Source organism: Apus apus, chromosome 3 (assembly GCF_020740795.1).
Source record: "Apus apus isolate bApuApu2 chromosome 3, bApuApu2.pri.cur, whole genome shotgun sequence".
NCBI lineage: Eukaryota > Metazoa > Chordata > Aves > Apodiformes > Apodidae > Apus > Apus apus.
In genome coordinates, this window is record NC_067284.1 from 37,161,905 (window position 1) to 37,189,785 (window position 27,881).

The following is a 27,881-nucleotide window of genomic DNA, read 5'->3' on the forward strand; positions in this document are numbered from 1 at the left end:
CCTCTAGATTATAAAATGCACTGAGCATCTTCATTCCCTGTAGCTGAATCCTATAATTGCATTATAGAGTCATAGAGTCGTCAGGGTTGGAATAAACCTCTGAAGATCATCTAGTCCAGACCCCAGCAGAGCAGTATCACATACAGCAGATCACACAGCAACTTGTCCAGATGGATTTTGAAAGTCTCCAGAGAAGGAGACTCCACAGCCTTTCATGGCAGCCTGTTCCAGTGCTCTGTCACCTCACAGTAAAGAAGTTTTTCCTTCTGTTTACCTTGAACCTCCTATGCTCCAGCTTCTGCCCATTGCCCTTTGTCCTGTCCACAAAGTGTATGTACTAGTAGTACATCTTAGTGGCAGATGTAGTAGAAGTGTATTGAAGGCACTGATCTGCTCTTTCAGTGTGACCTGTGGACAGCAGGACAGAGTGCTGCTGGAACATTGTCTCCTCAGCAGTGTTCCTACTTTGGCTCCATTCACCTGCACGTGTCCAAGGTTTCACAGTTAGTGAGGCAAATGCATTCAGCACTTTTTTCACTTGATACTTCTGAATCTTTTAAGGTCAACTATTTCATATTTGGTTCTAAATTCATTACCATTACTGTTTTCAAAGTAGTTGTGAAGTTAAATTACTTCTCAGTGGAACATTAAAAGAGTAAGTCCTCATTAATTTTTGGTCAGTCACTGGTAGCAGAAGACACTTGGTTCACCTGATTCTGTGTTCCTTGAAGTTTCCTACTGAAATAGTACCAGGCCATCAACTGATCTGAATGTGCTTGAGAGTAGAAAAGATGGGATTGATTATTTAATTATTATTATATATCACTTATCAAAACAATATGGATCTCCACTTGTGAGGGCTAAACAATACCCATCAGGACTGGTCTGTTATATATAAATGCTGGAGAGGGATTTTTTACAAGGGCATGTAGTGATAGGACAAGGGGTAATGTCTTTGAACTGGATGAGGAGAGATTTAGGCTAGGCAGTAGGAAGAAATTCTTCCCTATGAGGGAAGCAGGAGCAGGCTGCCCAGGGAAGTTTTGGATGGCTCATCCCTGGAAGTGTTCAAGGCTGGTTGGATGGGGGTCTGAGCACCCTGGTATAGTGTGAGGGGGGTTGGAACTAGGTGTTCTTTAAGGTCCCTTCCAAACCGAACCATTCTATGATTTTATGATAATATACTGGAATTTTCAGGTAGCTTTCTCATTATTATATAGCAAGATATGCTTTGCTAGTTTGCTTAATTAATTAAGAATGTCTATAAATATTTATAATCTGCATGTTCATGGTTTAAAAAACTTCCAGTAGCATAAGCTCAGGCTATTTTTCTGCATTATCTGGAAGGAGGATGTGTAAGCAGGGAGTTATTTGTTTACCTGGTACCATATTTGTGTGCAGAGCTACCTGTGGAACTTGCTGTACCTCGACAGCATTTTATACCATCCCAAATCTGACTTGAGGTTAGCCTGAAGCTGTATTTATTTTGCTTTTCCACGTAAGCCATCTTTTAAGAAGGATCAAAAAGCTCTTTCAGAAGGAGCTGTAGGGGCCCATGAAACAATGTCTCTATCTGTTTCTGCAGCAATGACTTTTTATGTAGAAAACAGTACTATCCAGTTTTTTCATACTATATCACAAAGCTCTGGGGCCTTGAGGACCCCCTCTTCAAGACACAGCTGGTAGCATCTGTGATGCCTCTCCCTTTCCCCCAGCAAGGGACACACATGAGGACAAAGATAGGCACAGGATGTTGCAATACAAAGTGAGAGAGCAGGTTTTATCTAAGCATCACCTCACGACTCTCCTCTTTCAGGACCCACACACAGAAGAGGCTGGTGATGCTGGGCATCCCCCTTTTCACTGGCAGAGCCTGTTGAGCTCTTTTCCTTGAGCCATCCATGGACCCTAGTTACCATGGTGACAGGGATGAACCTGACACTTCAAAGCACAGCTCCAGGAATTACATTTTTGGTTCATAGTCAAATACAATTTTTCTTTTTAATTATGCTACCCTAATTTAGACTCTTGGAAGCAACAGCTTAGATGTACCCAAACCTTAGTGAATTTCTGGCATGCCTTCATCTCCCAGAAGCTGCACTCCAAGAGGGAAGCTCTTTGGAAACCATAGAGACAGGAGCATCATGGGGGATTCCTTTCCCAGGAAATGTATCTCCAGCTTTCAGCCTGAAAAAAGAAAAGTCTTAAAGAGAGGTCAGTAATGTATCAAACTGACTCACATGGGGAAATGTGTAAGACCTCATGAACCATGTGCACAGTTTGCTGAAAGAAGTTGCACATCCCATCTCCCCCATACCTGCAAAAGCACATTCAAGTATTTTCGTCAAATAGAATCAGCTGAGACTTTTGTCTTATTTTGTTTTACACAATTAAGCTAAAAAGGGTTACGGATCTTCTCTCTCTGAACTTGAATTTATTAATTAACTTTCAGACTTCTAAAAATTTCTTTAATTGCATGATGATAATCATTCCAGCAAAGCAGTAACAAAACTGATGGAGTTGGAACATTCTTTCTGGGCAGATGATTAAAACACAAGACAGCCCAGTCTAAAAGAAAATATTAACCAGAATATCTCACTCAGCTTCTCCAAGAGCCCTTTTCTCAGGTTGTAGAGTGACATATTGCCAGAGCTGGCTGGAACTCCAGTTTCATTAGATGTTATCCTGATGTTACCTTGTTGAACTCATTCAGACGTCATTTCTGTTTTTAATTAAGTTTTTGAATGCCACATAACGAAGGTGCAGAACAGATCATCTTGAGCAGAGCTACTTTGAATATCAAGCTATGCAGCAATAGCACCAGTTTGTGAGAATTCAAAGATCTGCCACAAACAGAAATTAGCATTCAAAGAAAATGCAGTGTAATAAAATGGCAGCTTTAATCATGCATAAAACAGTTTCTTCCCTCATTCACACAAAGGAAACCCAGCATAAAGTGCTGTGAATGTGAAGAGAGTCAAATGGAATGGTGAGAAATTTACGTATAAGATCTTGTTCAAAACCTCTGATTTAAAAGCTGTCTTTTAGAAGACTGGCTGCTCTCTAAGTGATACCATGCAAGCAGCCCTGAGAAATCTTACCAGAATTTTCTGCTTGAGTAATTTTGTTGAGCGAGTAGAATATAATTATCTTGATTCCAACACCTACCTTGGGAAGGTATAGGTAAAATAGATTTTGTGCTGAGTCTCATAAATTCTCGGACAAGTTTTGCAAGGCTGTGTGTAAATTCTGAGCAATGGAAGGAAGGAGAGACAGGAAAGCAATATATGCTGTGACTGGATTCCTTATGGTATGGTATACTTCAAGAATAAAGTATGACTGTTACGCAAACACTCAATTTTAGAAGTGAGTGATGGATTTTTAGGTGTATTTTATTAAAAAGATGATAAAAAAAATTAGAGGGATTAGGTACATCAGTAAATTATGCGACTAAGATGGACCTCTGCCTCACCAACTGTTTATAATTTTGCTGTCTCTGAGAGTGTTAGCAATCCTAGTCTAATTTAGTGCTGTTCACAGTTGAACTTCATGCTATTGATCACAGAAGCCAACTGATGGAGTGTTGTCCCTAAGTATCTATGAAAACAATGAAAACTGTTTTTCATATGGTGACTGTTACTGACAGTATACAGAGCCAGAATGGCTGGATCCAGTTATTTTATTAACTTTGAGAATAGGACTGTGGAATATGATTCTATTACTGTTAGTTAGGTCCAAAGATAGGCAAGTGGATTAATTGCTAAATCCAGTGTTCTCCTCCAAATCTAGAGCTAAGTCTTCTGTGTAGGCAGCTAATCTTGGGGGGGGTTGGGGGGTGGGGGAGAGTGTAGCTCATTCTCTGTTTCAGATCAGAAATTCTTCTTACAAATTTTATGCAAGATGACTTTGCAGTGCTTGAAAACTGTAGGATTATCTCTTCTTAGACTTACTTGTGAAAAATATAGGACTATGCAAGGTTATTGTAAAAATTAACACTTAATTGAAGACGTACTAGAGTAAGGCTGGCCAAAGGAATTAATAACCAATAAAGAGTCCATTTTCATATGATGATCATTCTGTTACCACATAAAGTTCTTTTTTGAATTGATAAATTACCTTTTAATACAGTCTGCAGTGCAAGATTATTGCAGGACTAGATTACTAAGAAGGAATGTTAGGAATTAGTAAAGCAGATGTTTTTATAACTTAAATATTCTAGACTGTTTTTATCTTGTTTAGAAATATACAGACGTTAGATCAAATTATGAAAATAGTTCCATTTTTAACTGTTGTATATGTACAATTTAGAGATAAGGGTGTTTTGGGGGAGTGTGTCAAAGGCTTACATAGGATAAGACAGATGACATCAGTACCTCTTCCCTTGTTCCCTGATGTAGTCACTCCATCACAGAAGGTTGGCTAGGCTAGGCAAGATTTTCCCGTGGTGAAACCTTGGTTAGATGCAGTGCTATTTTTGGCAAAACCAGCAGTTCAACCTAGAGAAGAGTCACTTTAGAGAAAGAAAAATCCTGACAGTCTTGTAGTCTAGAGGATGGACAAAGGAAATTCTCAGAGAAAACAGAATTTCACTTGATGTGGTAGTCCTTGTGCAATCAGCAACCAAGAGACGCTGACTTGGACACATAAGTTTAACACAAAGGCACATGGTTTCTATGTTTGTATCCTTTGGTTGTGAATACATAAACTCACACATCCTTATTAGAAAGCACTTTGGACTATCAAAATTAAAACACAAGTAATAGGAAATACTTTCCAATTCATAAGTTTCATGAAATGAATCTATGCTACATTCAACGGCTTCCCCAAAATAAAATACTTCCTTGCATACAGTGCATATACATATAAAATAAATTACAGTGTAACTTATATCTGTAATTGCTTTCATATATTCCCCTAATGTAACATTTAGTCGAGACAACTGTTGCTGGAAAATAAGCCAGGCTTTATTTAAGTCTAAGGCAATTTTTCTGTTGATACTGGGGAGAGGGGTAGCATTTTGCCCACAGATTTTATCATTTTGGATATCGGGGTCTCAACCACTGGTTATGTGCTTAGTCTATGAATATTCAATATAATTTTTCTCCCCTCATTTAGGACTCCATGGTGCATTTCCAGTGGGCACTAGCTTTATCTCATAAGCAGCATTAAAGCTTTTCCCCTCAGATTTTTTGAGAAGTCTGTAGTTGTTTCTCATAGGTAACTTTTCTGAATGAAATAACATTGTGAGTTGCTAAGCAATAATTTTAAATATGACTGTGAGAAGCACCTACACTGCAGCTTGCTCTATCAAGCAGGAAGGGTTCTATCTTTCTCTAAGGAAGTGTGAGATGGGTCTCTCATTCTTTTCCCTCTGCTCTCTCCTCTCTCATTAATACCCTGTGAAAATGCCAGTCTCCTGATCAAGGCCCAGAGCTTGTACTTTTGGATGTATTTTTGAGCCTTTAACTTTCAAAGTCAATCTTCAGGTCACATCCAGTCCTTGGGATTCATATGCTGAAATCTCTCAAAGATAGGCTTAAATCTCCATCCGCACAACTGTATCTCTTGCTCAAGCCTTAGTTATTTTTCAGCTTGAGTAATTCTTATTTTGCTAGGTCAGAGATACCCAGCTGTGATCACATTGCACTCATGGCAATTCCAGACACAGTGACTATCCTGCTCCTGCATGCTCCCCTGTCTACCCTTCCCATGTCCTTGCTGTTTCCCAGTACTTCATACAGCAGACAGGAGTTTGTTGGGTTTTTTTCCCCATTGGCATATAAAGCTATTTTTATTTTAGCTTTGATTGATCTTTTGACTCTACTGATTGGCCATTTGGATCTACTGCTTACCAAATGTTCATTTGTGTTTGTCACATCCAGCCCAGCTAATAGTAGACTGGGAGTTGATTCATTTTAAGCATTGAAGATCTTGAACAACTTCTAGTTCCATCTCAGAAGTCATCTCCCTCATTTCCTCTGTTAGACAGCATTGTATGTGTATCTGGAATTAATTCTAGTTTGTGTGTGAGCATGTGTTGTATGGACACAGCTACACATACATCACTGATCTCTCAGCCCTGGACACCTCAACAACATACATACTACAAATAAAATACATAGTCTTGAGCCTACACAGTTTATGTATGCAAGTGTGCATGTAGACATGTCTTTACACAAAGGAGGAAGCATTTAGTATTTCTCAACAGATAGGGTTCAAGCTGTTGGAAAGTGAGATTATTATGATGTTGAAGCCTTAATCATTAAGATTTACATTCAGAGCACTGCTAGATTTCTCACTGTCTGCCTAGTTCTTGCATGGGTGTCTGGAAGAGATCACAACTCAAAAGGTTGTTCTGAGGGTAAGTTGTTACTAAGTGGTTCAGATTCTGCTGAGATAGAGGTTACAGAAACAAGTAATAAAGAGTGATTTTAAACATCAGCATGATTCTTCCCTCAAAAGGTAATACACATGAAACCTGAGTAGAAATGGTCTGAGAAATATGGTTAAAACTAGAAAGTGTTAGATACCAATTATCTCTGGTGCTGACTACACTGGATTTCTAAAAGGCCCATGGAGCAGATTTTTGAGGGAATGATAGTTTCTGTCTGGTGTGACTTCACCTCATTTTTCATTCTGGTTTTGGTTGTCTGTTGAGAAGCCTTCTAGTTTCAAAGTAAAAGGTGTTTTCTGTGTAACGGTGTAGGCATAATGACACCAACAGCTTGTAACTACTCCACATGCAGTTGCTGTGAGGAGGTAGAGGTTAAGTGGCATCTCCTGCATGCTGGCTGGTGAGTGAGAGAGGAAGGGTCAGCAAAAGAGAAAGCAAGCACACAGACCTGGCAGTGCCTGTGAGCAGGGGAAAGGCAAAGTGCTAAGCCTCAGCCTTAGAAAGTAAGAACTAGAGAACTGAATAGCATTTCCTATTTTACAAGTAACCGCCTCATGGAATTTTACCCCTGGCTGAAACTTATTTATGTTTTTTGATATTTGTGCCAGGCTGAAAAAGCCTGTGTTCCTGATCCTTTGTAAGCCAGGCTGTGATGCAGAGAGGTGCAGACTGAATGGCTGTGTGCTTTCATGAGTATCCTGGTTTCCTCTCTGCTGTCACCTGCAGCCTCAGCCCACCCAGCTGTGTTACAGAGTGGTTCCATCTCTGTAGATTTTTTTTTCTAAGGCCTCTAAGCAGAAATAAAACTACTGCTGACATTATGCTTGGCTTTGTGAGTGGTCTTATTTGGAGAATCAAAATTCCCAGTAGAAGGCAGTGCTAAGGCTATATACTGTAAGGTGAATTCATATACAAAGGTGGACTGAAATTGCATGGATGAGAGAAGGACTAGAGTTTAGGGTGCTGTCTGTGGCTTGGAAAAGAGAGTTTATTTTACTGTTTGTGACTTAATATAATCTCAGTGTTAAATATTCCATACTTAATACCTGAAAAGATAACATTAAAGGTAGTAATGGTGATTTAGTTGATAGATTGCCTTTGCTTTGTCTTCTGCTTTGTAGTACAGTAACTTGTTTGGAAATCCAGATGCATATACACTTCTGTATCCATCAAGATTTTTGGAAAAAAAATATATGCACCTGTACACACTCCTATGTGGTAATATACTTGGTGTTGTAAATGTATGGCATATAGATTGAAATTTTTAGTGTTTCTATATACATATATGTGGATGTATAAACACATATGGTGCATGTAATGCACATGTGTGTAATCTGGCAATGGTATTGAAGCACATACCTAAGTTGGAAATTACAACCATTGATGCTTTTCTTGTCTCTAGTGCTTACACATTTAAGCAACTTCTTTTTTTATTCTTTTAGCAGCAGCAACAGAAGAGCCTGAAGTGATTCCAGATCCAGCTAAACAAACAGATCGAGTAGTGAAAATAGCAGGAATAAGTGCTGGAATTCTGGTATTCATCCTGCTTCTCCTTGTTGTCATATTGATCGTCAAAAAAAGGTAAGAAAACTATTTGTGCTGATCCCATTTTTCCTCCATATCAAGCAGTAACTAAATGGGTATATTTTACAGGTCTTCAAAAAAAAAAAAAAAGTTTCAGGAGCAGTAGCTCACAGCAGTTTTTGGATGAGTTCTTAGTGTTTCCTGTTGGGTTTTTTTTGCTGTGATTCTTATAATAGATTTAAAGAGAGGATTTCTATATATTTGGGATCCTATAGTAGGTATACATCTTCTCATTTATTTCTAAGTAGTTTTGAGTTGATGTTGGAGGAATGTACAGAATATTAAAATGGCTGGAATTGAAAGTCATGGTACCTTATTTTTATTTTTTTTTTAAGCAAAGAAAAAAGGAACAACTTACTGCACTTTTCTTGTTGTGATCACCTAATGAATTTGATTTTCTATATGCAGCTCTAATGAGTTATTTGTATGTTATCCAACTTGCAAAATAATGTCATTTTATACCTCTATTTATGCTCTTGTAAACTTGGAGTTTTTTCTTAAAAGTCATACCACATCGCTGTAAAATTATCTAGTGAGTCCTTAGTGCATGAAATTGTTTTAAAGTGTATTAATTTGAATGAATGTTAATTTTTTCAGTGCTTTCTTGGACTGTAAGCAATATCGCCATCTTCTGGCGATGTACTATGCTAACTCTACATCTGAATGTAGCTACCTGTAGTTAATTGTGCTACCCTTTGCTCCGTCGGTTTTTAAAAGTCTCGACTTCCCAGTAGTTGCAACTCTTTTAACCTGGCATAAAAGTTCCCAGTACAGCTCTGTATATGGGTAGTTATAGCACCAAAGCCTGTTTCTCTCCTTCTGTGCACCCCCTCCCTGGCAGGTCCCCTTCGCAGGGCACAACCTGCTTTCTCCTGGGCAGAATGAGACCTTTGTCCTTCAGTGGTTTGTGCATTGCATTCCCTTGCCTTTTGCAGAAGTCTTAATAAAAAGTGTATTTGTAAATGTTGCAAATGTTCTGAAATGCAGCTTGCTGTGTTTTTTTTAAAGATTAAGGAAAAAGAAGTTTAAATTGTACCTAAGATAATTCTATATGTTATAATTGCTGGTTTGCATTAGATTTTTTTAATTTATTGCCTCTTTACAATTATCCCTGGAGATATATAACTTGGAGAAGAAACATCTGCATTAGAAACATTAGGTATGCTTATAGTGTTCTGTGTTAGTTAGCTACATATGTGATTTTCCCAAAAGTGTTTTTACTTTTCTCTGTTGTTTACCTCTGTGGTTGAGAATTAACACATATGCAAAAAGGTAGAACTCATCATATGAAAAAAAAAACAACACATACAGTCAGCCAATTTTCATTATTTACACAGGTTTTGAAAAACAAGAAAAAAAGGTTGGTTTTCAGCTTTCAGGGAGAACTCTCTATTTTATAGCTTTATTGCAAGTTATGTGCTGGGGATGATCATCTTCTCAGCACGTGTTGCAGCAGGCTCCTTACATATAATAGAGGACTCTGTGTGTGTGTGTGTGAGAGAGAGAGAGAAACTGTCTACCAGTTTATAATGCCAGTCTCTTCCAGATGGGATTGACTAGTTTTGCAGGTAACAAAAAGCTTAAAATTCAATGTGTTCATTTCTCATATCCTTTTTTACCTCTTGCATTCCGAGTCCTTTTAGACTCTTACTTTCCCTTTTGAATTGTTTGATAAAAGTAAATCAAACATGTCAGTGAAATGTTATTTTAAAATTTCCCCTTTTTTCCCCTTCCCTCCTCTGAACCTGTGAAGTCAGTACCCTCTTAGGAATGATACTTGATCATCATTGTAAAGCACATAACATTTCTAAACGCCTGTACTCTTTTGTATTCAAAATAGGTGAGAAATTAACCTGTTTAACAAATCTTTAATGTTTGGCAATTCTTCATCATGATAGTTTAATTGGTTGTCTGTGGTGTATGTTAAAGGTGTGCCATGCCCTCCCCTCTGCCTAGGGAAAGTGGGCAGGTTTTTTTTTTTAATGCTAGCTTTAGTCAAGGCTTCCTACAAAAAGCATAGAAAACCTTTGTATACCTGAGTTAAATCAGCCTGTCTAGTGGATCAGGGCCAAATCCACATAGTGAAGCCAAGGAACAGCTGTAAAAACCCTGACACATTCACACATACATAAAGACACCTCACTTAGTTGTGGTGGGACTGAAAACCGATCCATTTGAATCATCTTCCGTAGTGTGCATATTCAGTGATCCATCATGTAGTATCCCTTTTGGTACTTGAATTGACCATAGCTTATGACACAGAAAAGTCTATAAAACAATGGTTTCTGCATTTGCATTGGTTTATTGAGTCGTATGCACAGCCATCACTATCTCAGTCTGATTAAATGCAGCATTACATTTGATTGAAAAACAGAGTACTAAGCAGTTTTGTTCATGAGCTTGAGATGTTTTAGGCTTTGCCTGATCATTTTGTACAAATTGGTTTGAAGTTTTCCGGAATTAAGCTCTTAACAGCTCTTACAGAGTTTTACTGCAGTAATCAAATCAACTAAGAAAAGGGATACTGCATCTTTAACAAGCAATGTCGTTTTTGTTTTCTGAGTAATTGTTGGACTGTTTCCAAATGTCCTTCATTTCCTTCCATTTGTTTACCTTCCATATTTTTAATGCTTAGCATGACTACATCAGCATTTCCAATTATAGGATTTTAAAATAGAAAAAAATATGTTTGCATCCAGGAAATGTGTGGTATATATGTCAGTACACACGTATCTGTTGTGAACATGCATCCTTTGAAATGTGTGTACTCATATAGCTACATATAGTACGCATACAAACATATACGTATACACCTGTGTACTAATAAAGATGTTAAAATTAATTACTTGAAATTTGTCTTCTGATTAAATGTATTTATGAATGCAATCTTGAGTTTTTGTAACTGAAAAGTAAAAGGCATGTTTACTGCACAAGATTTGTACACAGCTGTTCATTTGTCATGACATCTAGGTGGTAATCATTATATTATGCTTAACTGCATGTTGAAAATACACAGTCCATTTAATTTTCAATTTTTTTGGCAATAAATGAAATCTCAGCATGTAATTTTCTTAAGTGATCTTTCTAAAAAAATTAATTTTTATGCTAGTGTATTTTTTTTTAATTGCACGGCAAAGGAAGTCTAGTTTGTGCATGAGCAAGTTGAAATGCTAACCAAAGAAACATTAATTTTTCAATTTTTTTTTTTTTTTTTAACGCACATTTCTCTGCTTTACTGAATGTGACAGAGTCACGCTTTTCATTCACCATTGCTTCTCTTTTTCCACTGTCTGTGATTTGCTTGCCAGGAGGAGCTACTATTCTTACTCCTACTATCTGTAAGTAGAATACGGGTGACTTACTATTTTACATGTTTTAAAGATGCAGTATCCCTTTTTAAAAAAATAAAAACAGCCTATAATTTTCCTAAAGTTTTATTGATCCTTACCATTCTTTATTCTCAGGCTTGAGAAATTGCTTGTATCGTTGTTACCTTACTCTTACCCTGTGGTTTTTTTTAAAGGGATATTGTATTTCTAACTGTATATTGAGTCTTTTGCTTTTTGCTACAGTTTTTCCCATAACTATCATTTTAGTTTATTGTAATCATAATTTAATTTGCATTATGATTCACAGTGACACATCACACTAAAGAAAAAAAACAACCCATTTTCTAGCTAGAGAACTGTGCTTGTAAATCATAAATTATTCTTTCTTAGTGTATAGTTACCAGGAGTGATCCTGTACACCACTTTTTCTACACGGATTGTAGGCAGAAGCCAAACCTTTATACTTAAGGTCTCTGCCCTACCGATAGCAGAGTAACACGCCTGTCATTGGGGTATCAACCTTTTTTTCTTATTTTTTTTTAATATTATTTTTTTACAAAAGTATTTCTTGTGAGGTGATCTGCATTTGTTGCTTGTGAGGTGCTTTGATGCACATTATAAAGAGTGGATCTTACTTTATGCCATTGGTTTGCATACAGTTTTGTTTCACTGAAGCAAAATTGACCTTTTTTAAAACATGTTTACCAAATGAGAGGTTTTGGCAGTGATTAAGCAAAGCAGTTACACACATTCATAATTTTAAATGAATTTAAAAGCCCTTCACAGGGGATCCAAGAATACACTCAAGTGCTTTGATGAACTGGTGGTTTCTGATGATTATGTTTTTCCACATTTTTAAGCAGATTAGCTGACTTCTTTAAACAAACTTCATAAAAAGCTAAGCTGGCTTAGCTAACTGCCATTCTCCAATTTATTGTGACAAATTATTATTTCCTTCTAAAATAACAATTGTGTCAGCTCGAGATAATTAACTGCACTGTTCCATCCTATGATGAAGCCCTTTTCCCCTCCAGCTCCCATTGAAACACCCACCTGCACAGGTTCACCCAACTGGATCCTTGAGCAGATAATGAGAACCATTTACACTTTCTCTCAGCCTCAAGTATTTTAGCCTAACCATTTGCTTAACTATCATGAAGCATAGATTGCATCTGGCTTTAGCTGAGTGAGGGATGGGGAAAAAGGAAAGGAGAAAAGTCAAACTCCCAGGGAGCCAGGAGCTGTCAAACAATGAAGTTGTCGGAACAGTGAAGCTGTCCTCCCATCTCCCAGCAGGTCTGGGTTGCCTGCTATGACACACTGGGCCTTTTTAGGAATTGAAACAGAGCATAAGTATTAGAAAGTAGCTACTGTAAAAAGCTAATAACTTGAAAGCCTTGTTAGCTGTTGATTTATTTAGCATAGCTAGCAAGTTTTGTTACAAAGTGATGCTTCAAATGAGGGCTTAATATAGCCAAGAGATGAGATGTAATAGCCTTTTTCTTAGTTCCATTTCTGAGGTGATGGTAGAAAAGTCTTCTCTCTGTAAAGACTATCTGAAAGGCTTTGGAAAAGCAGTTTGAACTAGAAATGCCAGTTTTGTGAAAGCTTTAATAGTATTGGGAACTAGTTATAAAGCTCAACCAGTTTCACTTCTGTAAGTTCTGATGGTCTTGTTCAACCAAGAGTATAATTTAAACCAACTTTTCTTAAGGAAATAGGAATGTGTGGAGTAAATATATAAAAGAAACCATTTTATGGGTGACATGCAACTACCACTGTTTTTTCAGTTCTCACTGAAAAACTGATACACACAGAACCCTCATGTACACCACAAGGGTTTGATAAAAAGGTAATAGGTTTAGAGACCACCTTTGGGATTTTTGTAGTGAGGAGGTTATTGAGTAGTGGTTTTCCAACGAGTCTATCTGAAATGGGGAAGATAAAAGGGTCGGGGGGACAAAATACGGAGATGCAGCTGATAGGTGAACAAATATTTGTGATTTTCAGGAATGTTTTGTCCATCTATGCTCTACTTTGTGGCCCTTTATTGTGAACCAAGACTATTAATTTAAGAAACAATCCTTTAACATATTTTTAAATGTGGAAACACATGAATGCTTATTGCTCTAGACAGTGGTCTAGGTTCCTTTCTGGTGGATGTTCCCAGGACTTAACAAGTAAAAAGATGGATAATTTACATTACTGTTCTTTTCTTTCTACTGTTTGAGTGTGGCACAGAACATTATAGAGTTATCAGAGAGCAGAGGAAGACCAAGCAGTCCTTTTAGTCAGAGAAATGTAAGATAAACACTGTCTAAACAGTTAGCAGGATTTATGATGATCTTTTATGCAGAAAAACCTTGTGAAGCTGTGTTTCAAACATACATTTTCAAGAACCCAGTATTTTCAGTGACGATTGTGTTTCTCCCTTGTGGTGTCAGATTTATTCAAATAAGCAGGTTGGCTTTCTCTTGTACTGCAGTCACAGCTTCAGATGAAAACAGGGAGATTTCAAAGCAGTATAACGTATGTCAGGTTACTGCAGAGCCAACGTACTTTGTGTTGCTCTGCATTCTTCCTACTACTTGAGATACATGTTTTAAGAGTAGTAGGTTTTAAATGATTAAAAATAAATAAATAATAAGAAAAATCTGTTTCCATCTGACTTCTAGAGACGGTGAAAATCCCTTCCAGTTCTTCATCAAAATTAAAGAATTGAGCCATATTTCTAAAGTGTGTATTTTAAGGGCAATGAATGTTAATTCAGGGGGTTTAGTTGTACAGATTAGGTTACTGGTTAACTGTGATACATCCAGAGTGTAAGATCATTACTGTCAAAGTTTAAGATGTTCCCATAATGCATAAAAAGGTAGAGTGGTGAGGGGGGTTTTGTTTGTTTTTTAAATAAATGAAGTTCAGTATCAGAAACAAAGTGTGGTATCATGTTGTATCTGGTGTACTGAGTGGGAAGAACAACTTTTAACATAAAAGGTAATATGACTCTATATTGAATAATTATGTTTCTTTTGTTATTTCATAGTTTTTTTTACTAACAAAGTAATTTAGAAGGTTAAATATTTTTTTCCTAACAAGGCAAGCAATGGGAATGAATTACCCATTTATAAAATCAAAGCACAGATTTAAATGGAGATGGCTGATCAAACTGCATGCACAGATGCTTCTTATTTATAATTTCAGTTAAAATGTAATTATATTCTCTAATTTGTTTTTATTAGTGTAATTACTCTGCAGGAAAAAAAAAAAATTATTACCAGGGTATGTAAGTTAGCACTTCCATTGCAGCATTTGTGTGTGTGTGCAGAAAGCACAGGATTGCGACTCTTTCATAGCAGGGTGCATAGTTTTATCAATTTCATGCTGGAAAAGTTGTACACAGGAAAATCAACCAAACTTTTCAGTCAGTCAGGATTATAGATCATTATTACTGTAGACATCAATGTTCAGCAAATATTAAGGTGGTTTGGTTTATTTTTTTTGGCTGGGCAGCAAACTTGCTAAGAAGCGCAAGGATGCCATGGGGACCACCCGTCAGGAGATGACACACATGGTGAATGCAATGGATAGGAGTTACGCTGACCAGAGCACCCTGCATGCTGAGGATCCCCTTTCCATCACATTTATGGACTCTCATAACTTCAGTCCCAGATGTAAGTACAACAGTGATAGGTACTTGGGAATATAGGCAAATACAGAAACCTGGAAAACAATCCAGGTTTTCTAGGAACACTGGTTAAACCCAAAGGTTGAGTAAGCTTATTTGTATGCTATCTTTATTGGTATGAGGCCAATTATTTAAATATCTACATATACTTTCAGTATGTGTTGATACTTGTTCCAGGGAAAATATTACACTTCTGGAATGTCTCAATTAAAATCTGAAATGGAGTTTTCTCTTGTGAGGATATTTAATAACAGGATGTTAAATATTGCTGCACAACACCATGTCTGTAATGAATAATAATATGAGGTCCAAATTAGTTTCTTTCTTTTGGCAATAAGGACATTATAACAGAAGGAAACAAAATTTTCATTGCTGTTTATGAAGTTTAGGAACAATTTTGTTAATATATCTGCAGATTTGCTCTATGTTTGTATTCCTTTTTTTTTTTTTCTTTTTGGTTTGTAGTCTTGCCAGCTGTCTGGTTTTGACAAAGTTTGACAGTTTGGGTTTCTGAATGTTAAGTGTCTGGGTTATAGCTACCACTGCCCAACACACCTGTCTCCCAGCATCTGTACTGTCCCTTTCACCAAAGATACTCTACTGGCAGACTCTGAATACTTTAAAACTAGTGTGTAATTTACCAAAAGAACACAATTCTGCAAAGGAACTGGTAGGACCCAGACCTTCTCACAGCCACATGGACTTGTGCCTTGGTGTTATACAGATCTGAGAAGCCTGAACTGCTTGTGAATTGCCATCCTTTGGGAACAACACTCTGTTTCCTTTCTCCTGCCTGCCATACTACTTACCATGCTTGAGCAAAATGCATCCCTTTAAGCTCTTAGGTTCTTTCATGATTGTTGCAGGGGAAATGGAATTTGGAGGAAGGTTTATTCCTCAATTTACTGAAGCTTGCCAAACTACAGAGCGCTATCGTTTTAAGTGTCTCATAACCTGTTAGAGATGGGAGTTCAATATTCAGCCTGTGAGTTTTCCTACACAGTTTTGGCTGGAACTGTTTGAAAAATCTCCAAAGTTTGATGTCTTATTGGCACTGAAATTTGTGGAAGCATGTTTGCAAAAGATAATGCAGTTTGGACTGAGTTATGGCGGATCCCAGGCAAAGTATCCATCAGGAACCTATGTGGCTATTAGTGAGCCGGGGCTGTCAGGCACTTGGACAGCCTTTCAGATGGACTGGGGTGACATCAAGAGCCCATGAGCCTCAGCCACCACAGCTGTCCTGCTTGGTTGGCAAAGAAGTTTGGCATCACTGTTTTCCAGAGTCCTAGGTACATGATTTTTTGGGTGTTGGAGCATTCAGTTCTCCTGACCATTGCCTGTGCTGAGGCAAAGAACCTTCCAAGCTTCTGGGATTGCCTGCTGTGTGACAAAATGTTAGGCAAATGGCTAGAGAACTGGAGCTCAATTTTGTCACAGAGTTGTTAATTTTTTTTTACTTTTTGTTCCAGATTGGAAGAAAACCAAATTTTGGATTCCACCATTTCTGTCAGAAACAGTGCATTTGTATCTGCACGGTTCTAGTTGTGATAACAAATTATAAAATTCTATTAATCTTATTCAGATATCTGCATCTGTATATCTGTAATTTTTCTATACCTATTAAGAGCAATTTCTTTGGCATGGAACATAAAAAAAAAAAAAAAGCTATTAACTTCAAATATGTGTATAATTTTTTTTAAATTACCTGGAAGACTTTAAAGAAATACCACTTTATTTTGAGATGAGCTATTCAAGTATTACATGAGGATGAGTTTAAAGGGAAACTAGTTGGTTTTATGAAAGTGAGCCTTTATTGTGAAGCAAAAGAACAATAGTGAAGGAGGAGCCCTTTCAAAAACTAAATTGCATGTAATCTCGTCTTTATTTCATTTCAGTAAGAATCTCTTTGCCTTTATCATTACATTTCTGAAGTCCAAAATCACTGCCTTTCATTCTTCTTTTATTCAGAATGCTTTCTGGAACTGTGTATTCATTCTGTTCTTCTGTTGCAACAAAATTAATGGGGTTTACTTATCACTGGGTTATACACTGAAGTGTATTGTTTTTATTCTTAAAAAATACACAAATTGAAGGTAATGTATTTCTTCATGAGCTTTGTTTTCCTACAGTGCCCAATGATCCACTTGTGCCGACAGCTGTGTTAGGTGAGGACCCTAGTCCTTCATTATCCATTCCTGCATGAGTTTCATCTCCTTGCATGGTTGAACATTGAAACAGCTTGTTTTATGTAAGAGATAGCTATGCTGTTGTCAGAAAATGACTGTACACTCAGTTTATCAATTCAGAATTAAACTGACACTGCTTTTAGAATAAAAATTACTGTATGTTCTCATTATAAATTATTCTTAGTCGATGCTGAGTGAAGAATAAATGAGGAAACAGGTAAAAGGAAAATACTGAAGCTTTTCTCTCCAGAGCATTCAAAACGAGTTGCAATGAAATAACATGAAACTAGAACTCTCTTGACATGTGTAGAAATAAAATGCAGATGCATATTAGCATTGTTTGACACCCAAAGCTCATTTTTCTAAGTAAATAACGAGAAGGAAAATAGAAATAGAGAGGGAAAAACTTTGGAAATACCCAAAACCAAACAACAGCTTTGTAGGTTCTGTACAGATATTTTATACAGATATATGTATGCCTATATTAATAACATATTTCAGTTAACCTCAACAAGAAAATTTTTGAACTTCATACTTAATGTAAAAAGAACAGATGTTGGGAGTGGCCAGGCTGCTTACTCCTGTGTCACATCTGACACGGAATGCATATGTTAGAGGGTTGTTGGTTTTTTTTACACAAAAAGCTAAAAATATAGTTTGTACCTGAGTTCTTGGTTTGATAAAAGCAATGTGCAGTATTGAGTTTCAGTTAGTTGCTGAGATTATTTTAGGATAAAAGACAAATATCAAGAAGTGGACATGAATATGAAGAGATTTCTAGAAGTAAAGCTTAAAGGGACCTGGACCCAGTTTAATCCCTCCTCTATTTTGAGATGGGACATCATGTGAATAATATAGGCTCTTTCTGGCAGTCCACTGTGTTTTCAAAATTTGTAGCAAAGAGAATTCTACTCTTGCAGTGGTGTGTTCCAGTGCTTTCCTCCTCCTAAATAGAAATTAAATTCCAATCCATGTTAGTATGATTTGAGACCCAAAGTTCAATTTTCTAACTGAGTACTAGTTACTACTATTTGAATGTTACTACCAGTTATTACTAATGCTCAGTCTTTTTTTTTCCCTAACTGAACTAATCTAGACTACATCCTCATTACTGTGAATTCAACTATTTCCTTTTGAGAGACTCATGGAAAATACAGAGAGCTGTTACAATCCTGTCCTTTACTCACTGAAAGGCTCACGTCTCCTCAATTGTCTCTCTCTTAGTTGAGTTAATCCCAGTTCTTTCACTCATCATCTTGTAGGTGATGTTTTTTAAACTTCTTATTATTCTTTTCCTCTGAACACTTCACAACTCATAGGTCGAATTATTTAACTGTGGTGTCCCAAATCAGGTACAGTTCTTAGTACAATTTTCAATGCTGAGCTGAGTGGAATAGGTACCCCCATGCCCTGCTTGTAGTGATCCTGCTACCTAAACTGTGTTTTGTCTTTTTTGTTGCACTTGTGTTGCTGACTGGTATAGAGTTACCTGCTAAAACCTAGTTATCATTACCCAGTCCATTACTCCATTTTGTAGTTATATCTTTGACTTCCCTTTCCTACACACAGTATGTTGCATTCAATGTTTAATTCAGTTTGTTGGGGGTTTTTTGCATTGTCTCCCAAATAATCTAGATAACTTTGAAATCTGATCTTTCACTTGTTAAATACTTGTGGTGCCTTACTGCTGAGTGCCCTCTGTGTATACTGTCAGGGTATTTTCTAGCCCACTATGCAAGATGTGGGTAAAAATATTGATAGAAAGCATACCCAGGAGGAGCCTTTGCAGATCTTCATGTAAAGTGTTTTCTGAGACTGACAGCAAATCACTATTTGTGAGTAGTCTTTGGTCTTTGTTAAGCTGGAATATACTCACCGTGTGGGAGATTTATCAAGTCATATTCTGCTCATTTCTTTTTGGTAATGTTGCAAATGCCATCCTGTAGACTACAGTAGTTTCTTAGAAAGTTTCTTACCATCAGAGCAGTTGAATGTTGGAGCCTTCAACTTTGGGCCCAAGGAAATTTAATCAGATGTTTTAAGAAGTTTATGAGGGGTGGCGAAATAGCATTATTGCCTGAAAGAGCAAAGAAGTAGACTCAGTAATTCTGAATACTTCCCAAATTACCAATGGACTTAAAGTCATAGAAAATTAGTCTTTTCCTGAAATTCTTCTAAGATCTTGGCTCTTTTAGCTTTATTTCAGGCACTTACAAGCTACATAGATACTGTCTGCTGATACTTCTCAAGCATATTCCAAAGTCTATTAATTGCCACTACACTGTGGCAGTTGCAGGGACAGGCAGCTGTGAGCAGCCAAGGACAAGGGATTAATTGAAGAACAGTTTAATAGTTCCTGTCTGTATTTCTATCTACTGGTAATGGTGTTTTGGGTATGATAGTGTCCTTGTATAAGCAAAGCAATGCTAGTTGGAAGAAGTAATGTTTTTTCGTTGCTTGGACTGAAATAGTGAAGTAGACAAGCTTTTGGGCACACCACGTAGAAAGGTTTGAATACTAGTAAACTCGTTACTTCGGAAATAGATCATTTGGTCTGCTCCATCTCCATGTAGCCCTTACTTGGCCCAGCACCTCAAAACAGTTTTCCTTTGTTTTATTTAGAGATGAGCAAAATTCCATGGGCTCTAAATTACAGAACATGTTATTTTATATTAAGTTCTTATTGCTTTGTAGCTGTGCTACATTTCTTTTACTTCATGAATAGGTTATTAACACTACTTTCCATTCTGTGTACATTAGCTCTACATTAGTATGACAATTTTGCTTTTCTCGAGTCCCTATCATTACAATGATGACATAATAATGTGTCCCTTATATTTTTTAAATGGCTTTCATTGTTACCTATTGTGAAGCTTTAACAACTTTCTAATATAATTTTCTTTTAGTCATTTTCTAATATAGTCCTGAAATAAATTTCTTATGTTCTGTTCACTCATTGTTTTTTGCTGCTTCAATGGGTTAAAGTGCCTATTACTGGTAAGTATACTGCAAGGAATGGAGAGAATTGCAAATCCTGAGGTGGCTTGAAATGTGCATGATTTAAAATCCATAACACTACAATGAAAAGTGACTGCTGCATGTCACTCATGCTATTAGGCAGTTTAGTGAGGCATAAGTGTACTGAAATAGCAACTTGTGTGACAGTTCAAAGAATCGGGTTTCCTACTAGGAGATCTGATTTCAGGAGGCATTAAAAGGGTTTGTATTTTGGTAGAATTGGAGGAAATTCAACCCTTGAGGTGTTCATATTTTTTTCCTGGGGTGTTTTTCTTCCTAATCTGGTTCCTTTGCAAGGAAAATAGTAAACTGATTTCAAAGAAATGTAGTAGGGATCAACTACCACTTCTCATTTCAGTAGCTACTTTCCCAAAAGGTTTCAATTAGAATTTTTCGTCCTCTGTAAAGTTGTTTGAACAGCTGATTGCTAACTAACTAACTAACTAACTAAATAAATCACAGAGGCATTGAATAAATGTGATCGTGCAAGTTTGATTTTGATAAGATAATTGGCATAACATAGGCAGTAGGGGAGACTTCTCTGTTTATGCAGAGCAAAAACTGTGGCTGAAATCAGCACACTAAACAGTTTCATCTCTCTACGAAAAGACCTGGGTTGAAGTGACCACTCTGAAGTACTGATTCGTCTTCCTAAATGGAGATGGTGTTCTGAAGTGGTAGCATAATTGCTTGTATTTTTTACTGGGATCTCAATTTACTGTTTGTTTGCTTTAAACAAATGATGCACTGATACCACTACAGACTTACGCCAATTTATTGTTTAAAATGTAGTATTGCTGTTAGTATTAGCCATTAAAAAAGTTACTTTGGGTGATAGAGGCTTGAGTTACCAAAGACATTAATGTCATAAAGTTTTGTAGCTTCAAATAAAATGCCCTTCAGACATCTTTATTGCAGGATGAAGGATTGCAAACTTTTATATGTGTTTGCAGTTAAATACCTTTATGTACTTCACAGTATTTATGTGCTGGAGTGCTTTGTGTTCTCAGAAATTAGAGACATTTTTGAGGGAAGAGGTTGAGAATAGATGTTTATATCTGTAGCAGCAGGTGTTATTGCCCTGCAGGTACCTAATGCATTGATTTCTTGTGAAAACAGATGAAAATCACAGTGCAACAGCAGAGTCCAGCCGGCTCTTGGATGTTCCCCGTTACCTCTGCGAAGGCACAGAATCTCCATACCAGACTGGGCAGCTGCACCCTGCCATCAGGGTGGCAGATCTGCTGCAGCATATTAACCTAATGAAGACCTCTGACAGCTATGGATTTAAAGAGGAGTATGAGGTGAGATCTTCAGCGGTGGGTTTTTGCTGGGAAAAATCGCTTTGAAAGTTGCAGCCTTTTGTTTGCAGTGCATTGCAAAAGGATGCAACTGAATATCATGGGTTTAAGTGAAAAACAGATACAGGTAAGCAGGCATAAGATTCCTATAGAAGTAATCAAAAAGTGAAATAGAAAGTGGAATCCAATGGTCTGAGCCCTTAGAAGTGTCTGTAAAAAACATTGTCTGTACTCTTAAGGCATAAGAAGACATGCCCTACTGAATCTTTTTGATGTATTGCATGAAGTTGCCACCCTTTTGTTGCTGCCTCTTAGTTGAATTGCTGTAATTAGTTACGTGAGTTTTCCAAGCCATCTTAAGTACAGGTCTCCTGGATTAGTTTAAGGTAAAGGTTTAACCTGGCTGCTTTTGCAAGAAGCACTGACTGGAAGCACTCTCATTATTTATTATAGCATCTCGGTAGGGTAATAGTGAGGCTAAACTCTAGCTGAGAAGCAGTAAAGATGTGCTGAGGTTAATAACTTCTTGATGATGTCATTAGATTTGCCTGAACATGTCTACTTACAACTTTAATATAAAAATGGAAGCAAAAAGTTTCTCAGCACTTGAGGCAGAAGACGAGTATAGATTCATTTTGCTTCTGATCTCTGAATTTGTTGTGATTCTTTGGGATGAGAATATCAGACAGGACACACAGTAAAGTTGGGAATGGCACTGCCAAGGTTGCACGCAATACAGCTAGGTTTAAAATGAGTTTTCTCTAAATAATCTCTTCTGACTCAGTTTTCAACCTTCTCTCCTTTCTGCAGCTGTCTCTACTGTAACGTAAGAACTGGAATAAATAAATGTGTGGTTTTTAAAAGAATATTATTCTCTTTTCCTCTCTTTTACTTAAATACACTTTGTTATGCTCTGCTAAACTTCAGGGCTAAGCCCAAGTGTCAACCACTGCTGGGGGAGGGTGGTTCCTGATGGCACATCAGGTGTTTTCCTACTTGCTGCTTCTTCTGTTTCCATACATGACATCATTGCCCTTTCTTGGGCTTCTGAGTGTGCACTGAAGTTTTGTTTCCGTGGCTACTGTGTACTTTCTAGAGCCAACTTACCCAAGGCAGGATGAGAGAGCATCTGGAAGGAAAGAATAGCATAGACCTACAACAGCTGTAAAATATCTACGGGCAACGAAGAAAAATCCAAGGAGCAATAAAAGCTGCCTCTATCACTACTGAGAGATCAGACTCTTAAGAAGAGTTCAAAAATGTAGCATGATTTTGCTAGTGGCTAGAGGGAGGGATATGAGGAAAAACAACATTAACAATAAACATTGGCAGAGGAGGCTTCCTGGTGGCTCTGTAGGGATAAAAGCCATTTAACTAAGCAACATGAGGAAAGCAATGTAATGCTGTAGTAAACAGGCTATGTATTATGGTGTCTTGTAAAAAGGGTGACCGGTCTCCCTGTGTTTTCTCAGCTTACTGTTGTTCCTCCGTAGCAAGGATGTCTAAGCAGGTTTAGCCCTCTCGCAATTCCAGGATTTGAAATCCCTCTGGAGTCCCTCAGTGACTTGCCTATTGACCCACAGCACTCAAAAGGAGAGAGCCTCCCTCCTTCTCTAGATACATTTCCGTACCATGGTGCTGTCTGGATGACCAGAGCAAATGAGCAAAGCTGAGCTTACTTTGTAGTAGGGAAGTTCTTTTAAACTGTTATTTTTGGAGATAAATTAATGGTCAGAATGTTTTCTTTCGGAACATTTTTATTTATAGAGTTTCTTTGAGGGGCAGTCAGCTTCTTGGGATGTCGCTAAGAAGGATCAAAACAGAACAAAGAACCGCTATGGAAACATTATAGCATGTGAGTATCGGTGTGCTTGGTTTAAGCAGTCGCTGAAGTCATGTATTACTCGTGCCATATTTTCTCTTTACAAGTCTCAAGTGCTATAGCTCCTAACTATCCCACACAGAGAAGGAGGACAGTGCCTTTTCCAGCATTTTTTCTTTGTCCACAAAAGTTGAACTTTCTTTTATAACTCAGGCTGAATTTTGTATTTGCATCTCTGTTGTGCGAGCTGTGGTAATTCTGTAACAGCGACAAGCTGGCAGTCATTTGGATGTAAATGCTGTGGTAGTTTTCTACTGTTATAACTTATTTCAGGTAAATCTGACAGCTTCAAAACTTTTCTAACTCCATGGGATTTATAGCTGATACACCTGAATAGCAGTTGTGTAAAACTGATGATTGGAAGATGTGACAAAAAATAGTGGGTTCTGTCTCTATTCTTTACGCGTAGAGTTTAAATAGTTAGATTCGTCCCCTGGCATAATGCAGTTTGTACAGTTTTTCACATGAGATCAAACATGCAGGAAGGAAGCTGTTGGAGAAGTCCCTGAATCGGTGGAGTTACCTCTTCATCAGATCCATAGTGCATCACTAACCACGCCTAACTTACTATTTTAATGTCTCCATACAAATGTAAGCAGGCTGGGGTCAGAAGAAAGGAAACAGTAATCATGGTTTTTGGTTTTCTAGATTTCCATCAGTGGATCTAATTTTGAAAGGGACTTTGAGCAAGTAACTTGGTTTCTTTATATCTTTTTAACCATGCGTAACTGTGATACCTTTCAACTACACTTAATGAAGTTTAGTGAATGTTTCTGAAGTAATTGGAGACCTCAGACAAAATGGTTCTTTGTAATTCTGTGTAAACAGTGACCATTTACGGGTTGTAAATTATTAGGTGCTTATGCCAGCTGATACCGGTTTTCTAGACAACTTTCCTTAATACCTTACTTAAAAATCACACTTCAAAAAGGCACCATAACCACTTGGTTTTTACAGATGACCACTCCAGGGTGATTTTGCAACCTGTTGAAGATGATCCATCTTCAGATTACATTAATGCCAACTACATAGATGTGAGTGGATTACACAGCTTTCTCCCTCTCAATTTGCCAGCTTCTCTATGTGAAACTATTGCATGTTATGCCTACAAATTTATTGAAAGCTTTCTTTTATTAAGAACAAAATGTACACTTTCCTTGTTCTACGTCCTAGTACTCACTGACATTGTTGTGCTTTCTTTCACATCTGACTTTGGTTTGGGCTGTAGATTTGGCTGTACAGGGATGTAAGTACCACTATATGTGAATAATGGCATCCTATTGTAAATATTTAATATAGATATTGTTATTAATTACTTTCCTATTCTATTTTTGTCACTAGATAACTATGCATGCTTCATCTAATTTGTCTCATCTGTTCCTTTAAAAAATTTCCTTTTGTGTGAATATTTTTGTACCCGTTTTGAAAAGATATTTTAGCCTTTTAACATAGCTCTGAATATTAGATATTGTTAGATAGCTCAGGTGAACCCATCTGTTAAAGAGAATTTGCTGTTCAGTTGTTGTTTTCGTTTATGATGATGATTTTGGCTATTTGGCTACCAACTTTTCTTTTCCTCTCCTTATTTATACGTGAAAATCTGGATAGTATGCTGTAGTCATTGGAAAATGTACCTGTGAAGTAGTTGTGATATATGTTTGGCAAAAAGGGAGGGATTATGGCCTTGGGGAGGGGTGTTTGTTTTTATCCACAGTTTAGATAAACAACATTTAGCTGACATTTGTTTTAAAGTGTTAATCTAGGTATTACAAAGTATATACACAAACATATATATTTATATCATAAGTATAAAGGTGTCATATTTATTTATATAAATATATTAACATAGTAGACATTTCCTTGGTTCTGCAGAAAACTTCTGAAGTTTTAAAATCCATGCTTTGATTAAAATGCAAACTAAATTATACATTTAAAAAAGAACCCTGATACAAACAGGAGATTTGAACAAATTCTTACAGATGTTTTGACTAACTAAATATAACTTTTATCCAGTTAACACCTTAGAAATAAACAAGTTATTGTATTTGTCCTGGTTTGAGCAGGACTAGCAGTTGCTAGTTGAAGAAAGCTCACTGAAAAGAAAAAAAGGAATCAGCAAAAGAAAAACTGGCTTTATCCTGGCTCAAACCAGGACAGTATTGAAAATAATTCTAAAGTAATTTGGAAGATACTGGAATAGCTAATACAAGTGTTTTTAAAATACTTGGCTTTGGTTACTTTTCTTTATGATTGCACCTTACTGATCTTTCCTGTCCACTTCTAGTTGATAAAATATTTAAGACCCTCTTGACTTTCCAGGATATAAAGATTTAGCTCCAGGTATATCACTGTCTTTTTGTTTTGATATTTTTACACAGCAATGTCTGTGAAGTGTTAGACCCATGTTATTTTGCCTGCAGCCTTAAACAAGAAAACTCTCCCAGATTTGTAATAATTCAGTTCCTTGAGGACATTGTTTCTGTTATTTAGGAGTAAATTGAATTTCATTATAACTAGACAGGAGAGATACAAGTTAAAACTGGCACTTCGCAGTTTTGAAGTGACACTTTTACCTTCTCTGGAAAGCATTACTGAGTGTAAAACAGCATAGCAAAGGTTCCATTTTCATCTTTTGAAGCTGGGACTTGGTATTAAGGATCCTGAGAAAAATTTTTTAGTCATTTGTTGCAATCTTAGTCTCTTGTAAAGCCAGAAGTAAGATACTCAGAATTTTTTTCATAAGCCCCAGAGGAAGGTGCTCTCACTCTAGAGAGCATAATGAAGCAGTCTGTGGAAGGGGATGTAAACTCCTTGGGTACATTGAAATCCTTCTCTTTAGCAGCATCTTGTGAATACTGGGAATGCAAAGGCTTATGCTTCCCTATAATGCAATACTTGAATCAAGTGGGCTAATAAAACTGTAACCTAGAAAATAATTTGAGTTATTTCTTTAACATTTGCACACTGCAAAATTCTGTATTATCTTCTTCAGCAATACTAAAGTTCGCTTCTTCTTTGCAGCTAATGTTGCTGGCACTGGTCAAAATATATTCTGAATTATTTCCTCAAGAGTAGAATCTCTTTGTCTTGTAGTTTTTATGCAGATGATTAATGCTGTACAGGATTGCTAGCATTGGCTTAGACCCAGCTAACTGGAAAGGCTTACTTGTGTAGGGTTATGTTGCTAGCTAGCGAGCTAGATATATAGATATATATGTAAGTGTATATACTTGTGCATATCATGTCCAATTAACACACACTTTGGGTGTTAGTGCAAAATATTTTGCAGAAGATTTGATGACAGTAGGGACTTAGCTTTATGCACACACCAGAGTGCCCAGCTCTAGCAGTGAAAATGTCTGTCCTGGTTAGTTATGGCTTGGGTACATCCCTCTCTGGGCCTTACAGTATTTCTCTAAAAGGTGTGTATTTTTTTTATATTGGATTATTTGGTAACGCAGATCAACTATTGAGACAATCTGATTGCGAAGAGAATTTTTGCTACACTTTAAATAAACACCCCAATGTATTCAACTGGGGAGAGAATATCAATAGAGGACTAATTTTTAGGCCCACAGATCCCATTTAAAACACTCTTTCCCAGTACACGACAATGTCTGTTCAAGTCAGATGTTCTTATTTCCGTTTTATTTGTTGTCATTCAAACCTTATCAGTAGTAACAGGTTTTTTTAGGGTTTGAGCTTCATGCTGTTCTTAAATATTGGTTTGTTTTGAAAATATTGTCTAGGGATAAGAATTCTGTAGTACCTTATGCTTTTATTTTTCCCCTCTCTGTTAATAATATAGTACTCAAACCAACTTATATTGCTGTTTTAGGGATATCAGAGACCAAGTCACTACATTGCAACCCAAGGTAAGAATCTGCCAGCATTAATCAAACCAAAAAAGTGTTGTCTGTAGTGTTCAGCAGTGTTTTGATAAAATGGAAGTAGATTAAAATAAAGCATATACAATACTGAGTTGTCATCTTGTGAAATTAACACAGTATATTCAGTTGGAATGTGAATAAATGCAAAAATTGCACTAATTTATCGTGTTAATTAGCTATTGAACAGCTCTTTCAGAGATAAATTCAGCTGATAAAGTCAGAAGCTACTACTATGATTTCCTGTTATGAAGATGAATAGAGAAAAGAGGCATGTGGACAGAGAAGAGAGGTCTTGAGGCATTTTTCTTTCCGTATTACAATGTATTATTTTACTGTCTAGCATTTAGTCCAGGATGGAGGTGGTGAAGATAGTAGTGATAAATTAAATTCTGTCTCAGAATATCTGGGTAAAATAAGGCTTGAGAAGGACAAAGCCTCTTCATAGGAAGAAATGAGGGAAATCTTTCTCATACAACACCTTGCTAATAAAAAGGAGAGTTACAGGGGAAAATTGAATATCTATGGAAATTATTCATTTTGTATTTCTGATAAAACTCCTCACAATGAGGAAAACCAGATTTTTCTAAGATTGCAATGAAATATCAGAGG

At 36.9% G+C, this 27,881-nt stretch overlaps 1 protein-coding gene across 12 annotated transcripts in view; it reads left to right on the forward strand.

Moving 5' to 3' along the window:
- Positions 1-27,881, forward strand: part of PTPRK (protein tyrosine phosphatase receptor type K) — a 402,245-nt gene that overhangs the window by 355,881 nt on the left and 18,483 nt on the right. The window contains exons 14-24 of one of the 12 annotated variants that reach the window (XM_051612998.1): positions 7,837-7,975; positions 9,096-9,137; positions 11,287-11,316; positions 14,818-14,978; positions 17,125-17,160; positions 20,167-20,178; positions 21,319-21,503; positions 23,268-23,355; positions 24,340-24,416; positions 24,611-24,628; positions 27,221-27,257. In XM_051612998.1, the coding sequence (XP_051468958.1) occupies positions 7,837-7,975; positions 9,096-9,137; positions 11,287-11,316; positions 14,818-14,978; positions 17,125-17,160; positions 20,167-20,178; positions 21,319-21,503; positions 23,268-23,355; positions 24,340-24,416; positions 24,611-24,628; positions 27,221-27,257 (825 nt within the window). Of the gene's footprint in view, positions 1-7,836; positions 7,976-9,095; positions 9,138-11,286; positions 11,317-14,817; positions 14,979-17,124; positions 17,161-20,166; positions 20,179-21,318; positions 21,504-22,310; positions 22,349-23,267; positions 23,356-24,339; positions 24,417-24,610; positions 24,629-27,220; positions 27,258-27,881 lie in introns of those variants that run through there. The other 11 variants (XM_051612999.1, XM_051613001.1, XM_051613000.1 and 8 more) reach the window with 11 other exon arrangements.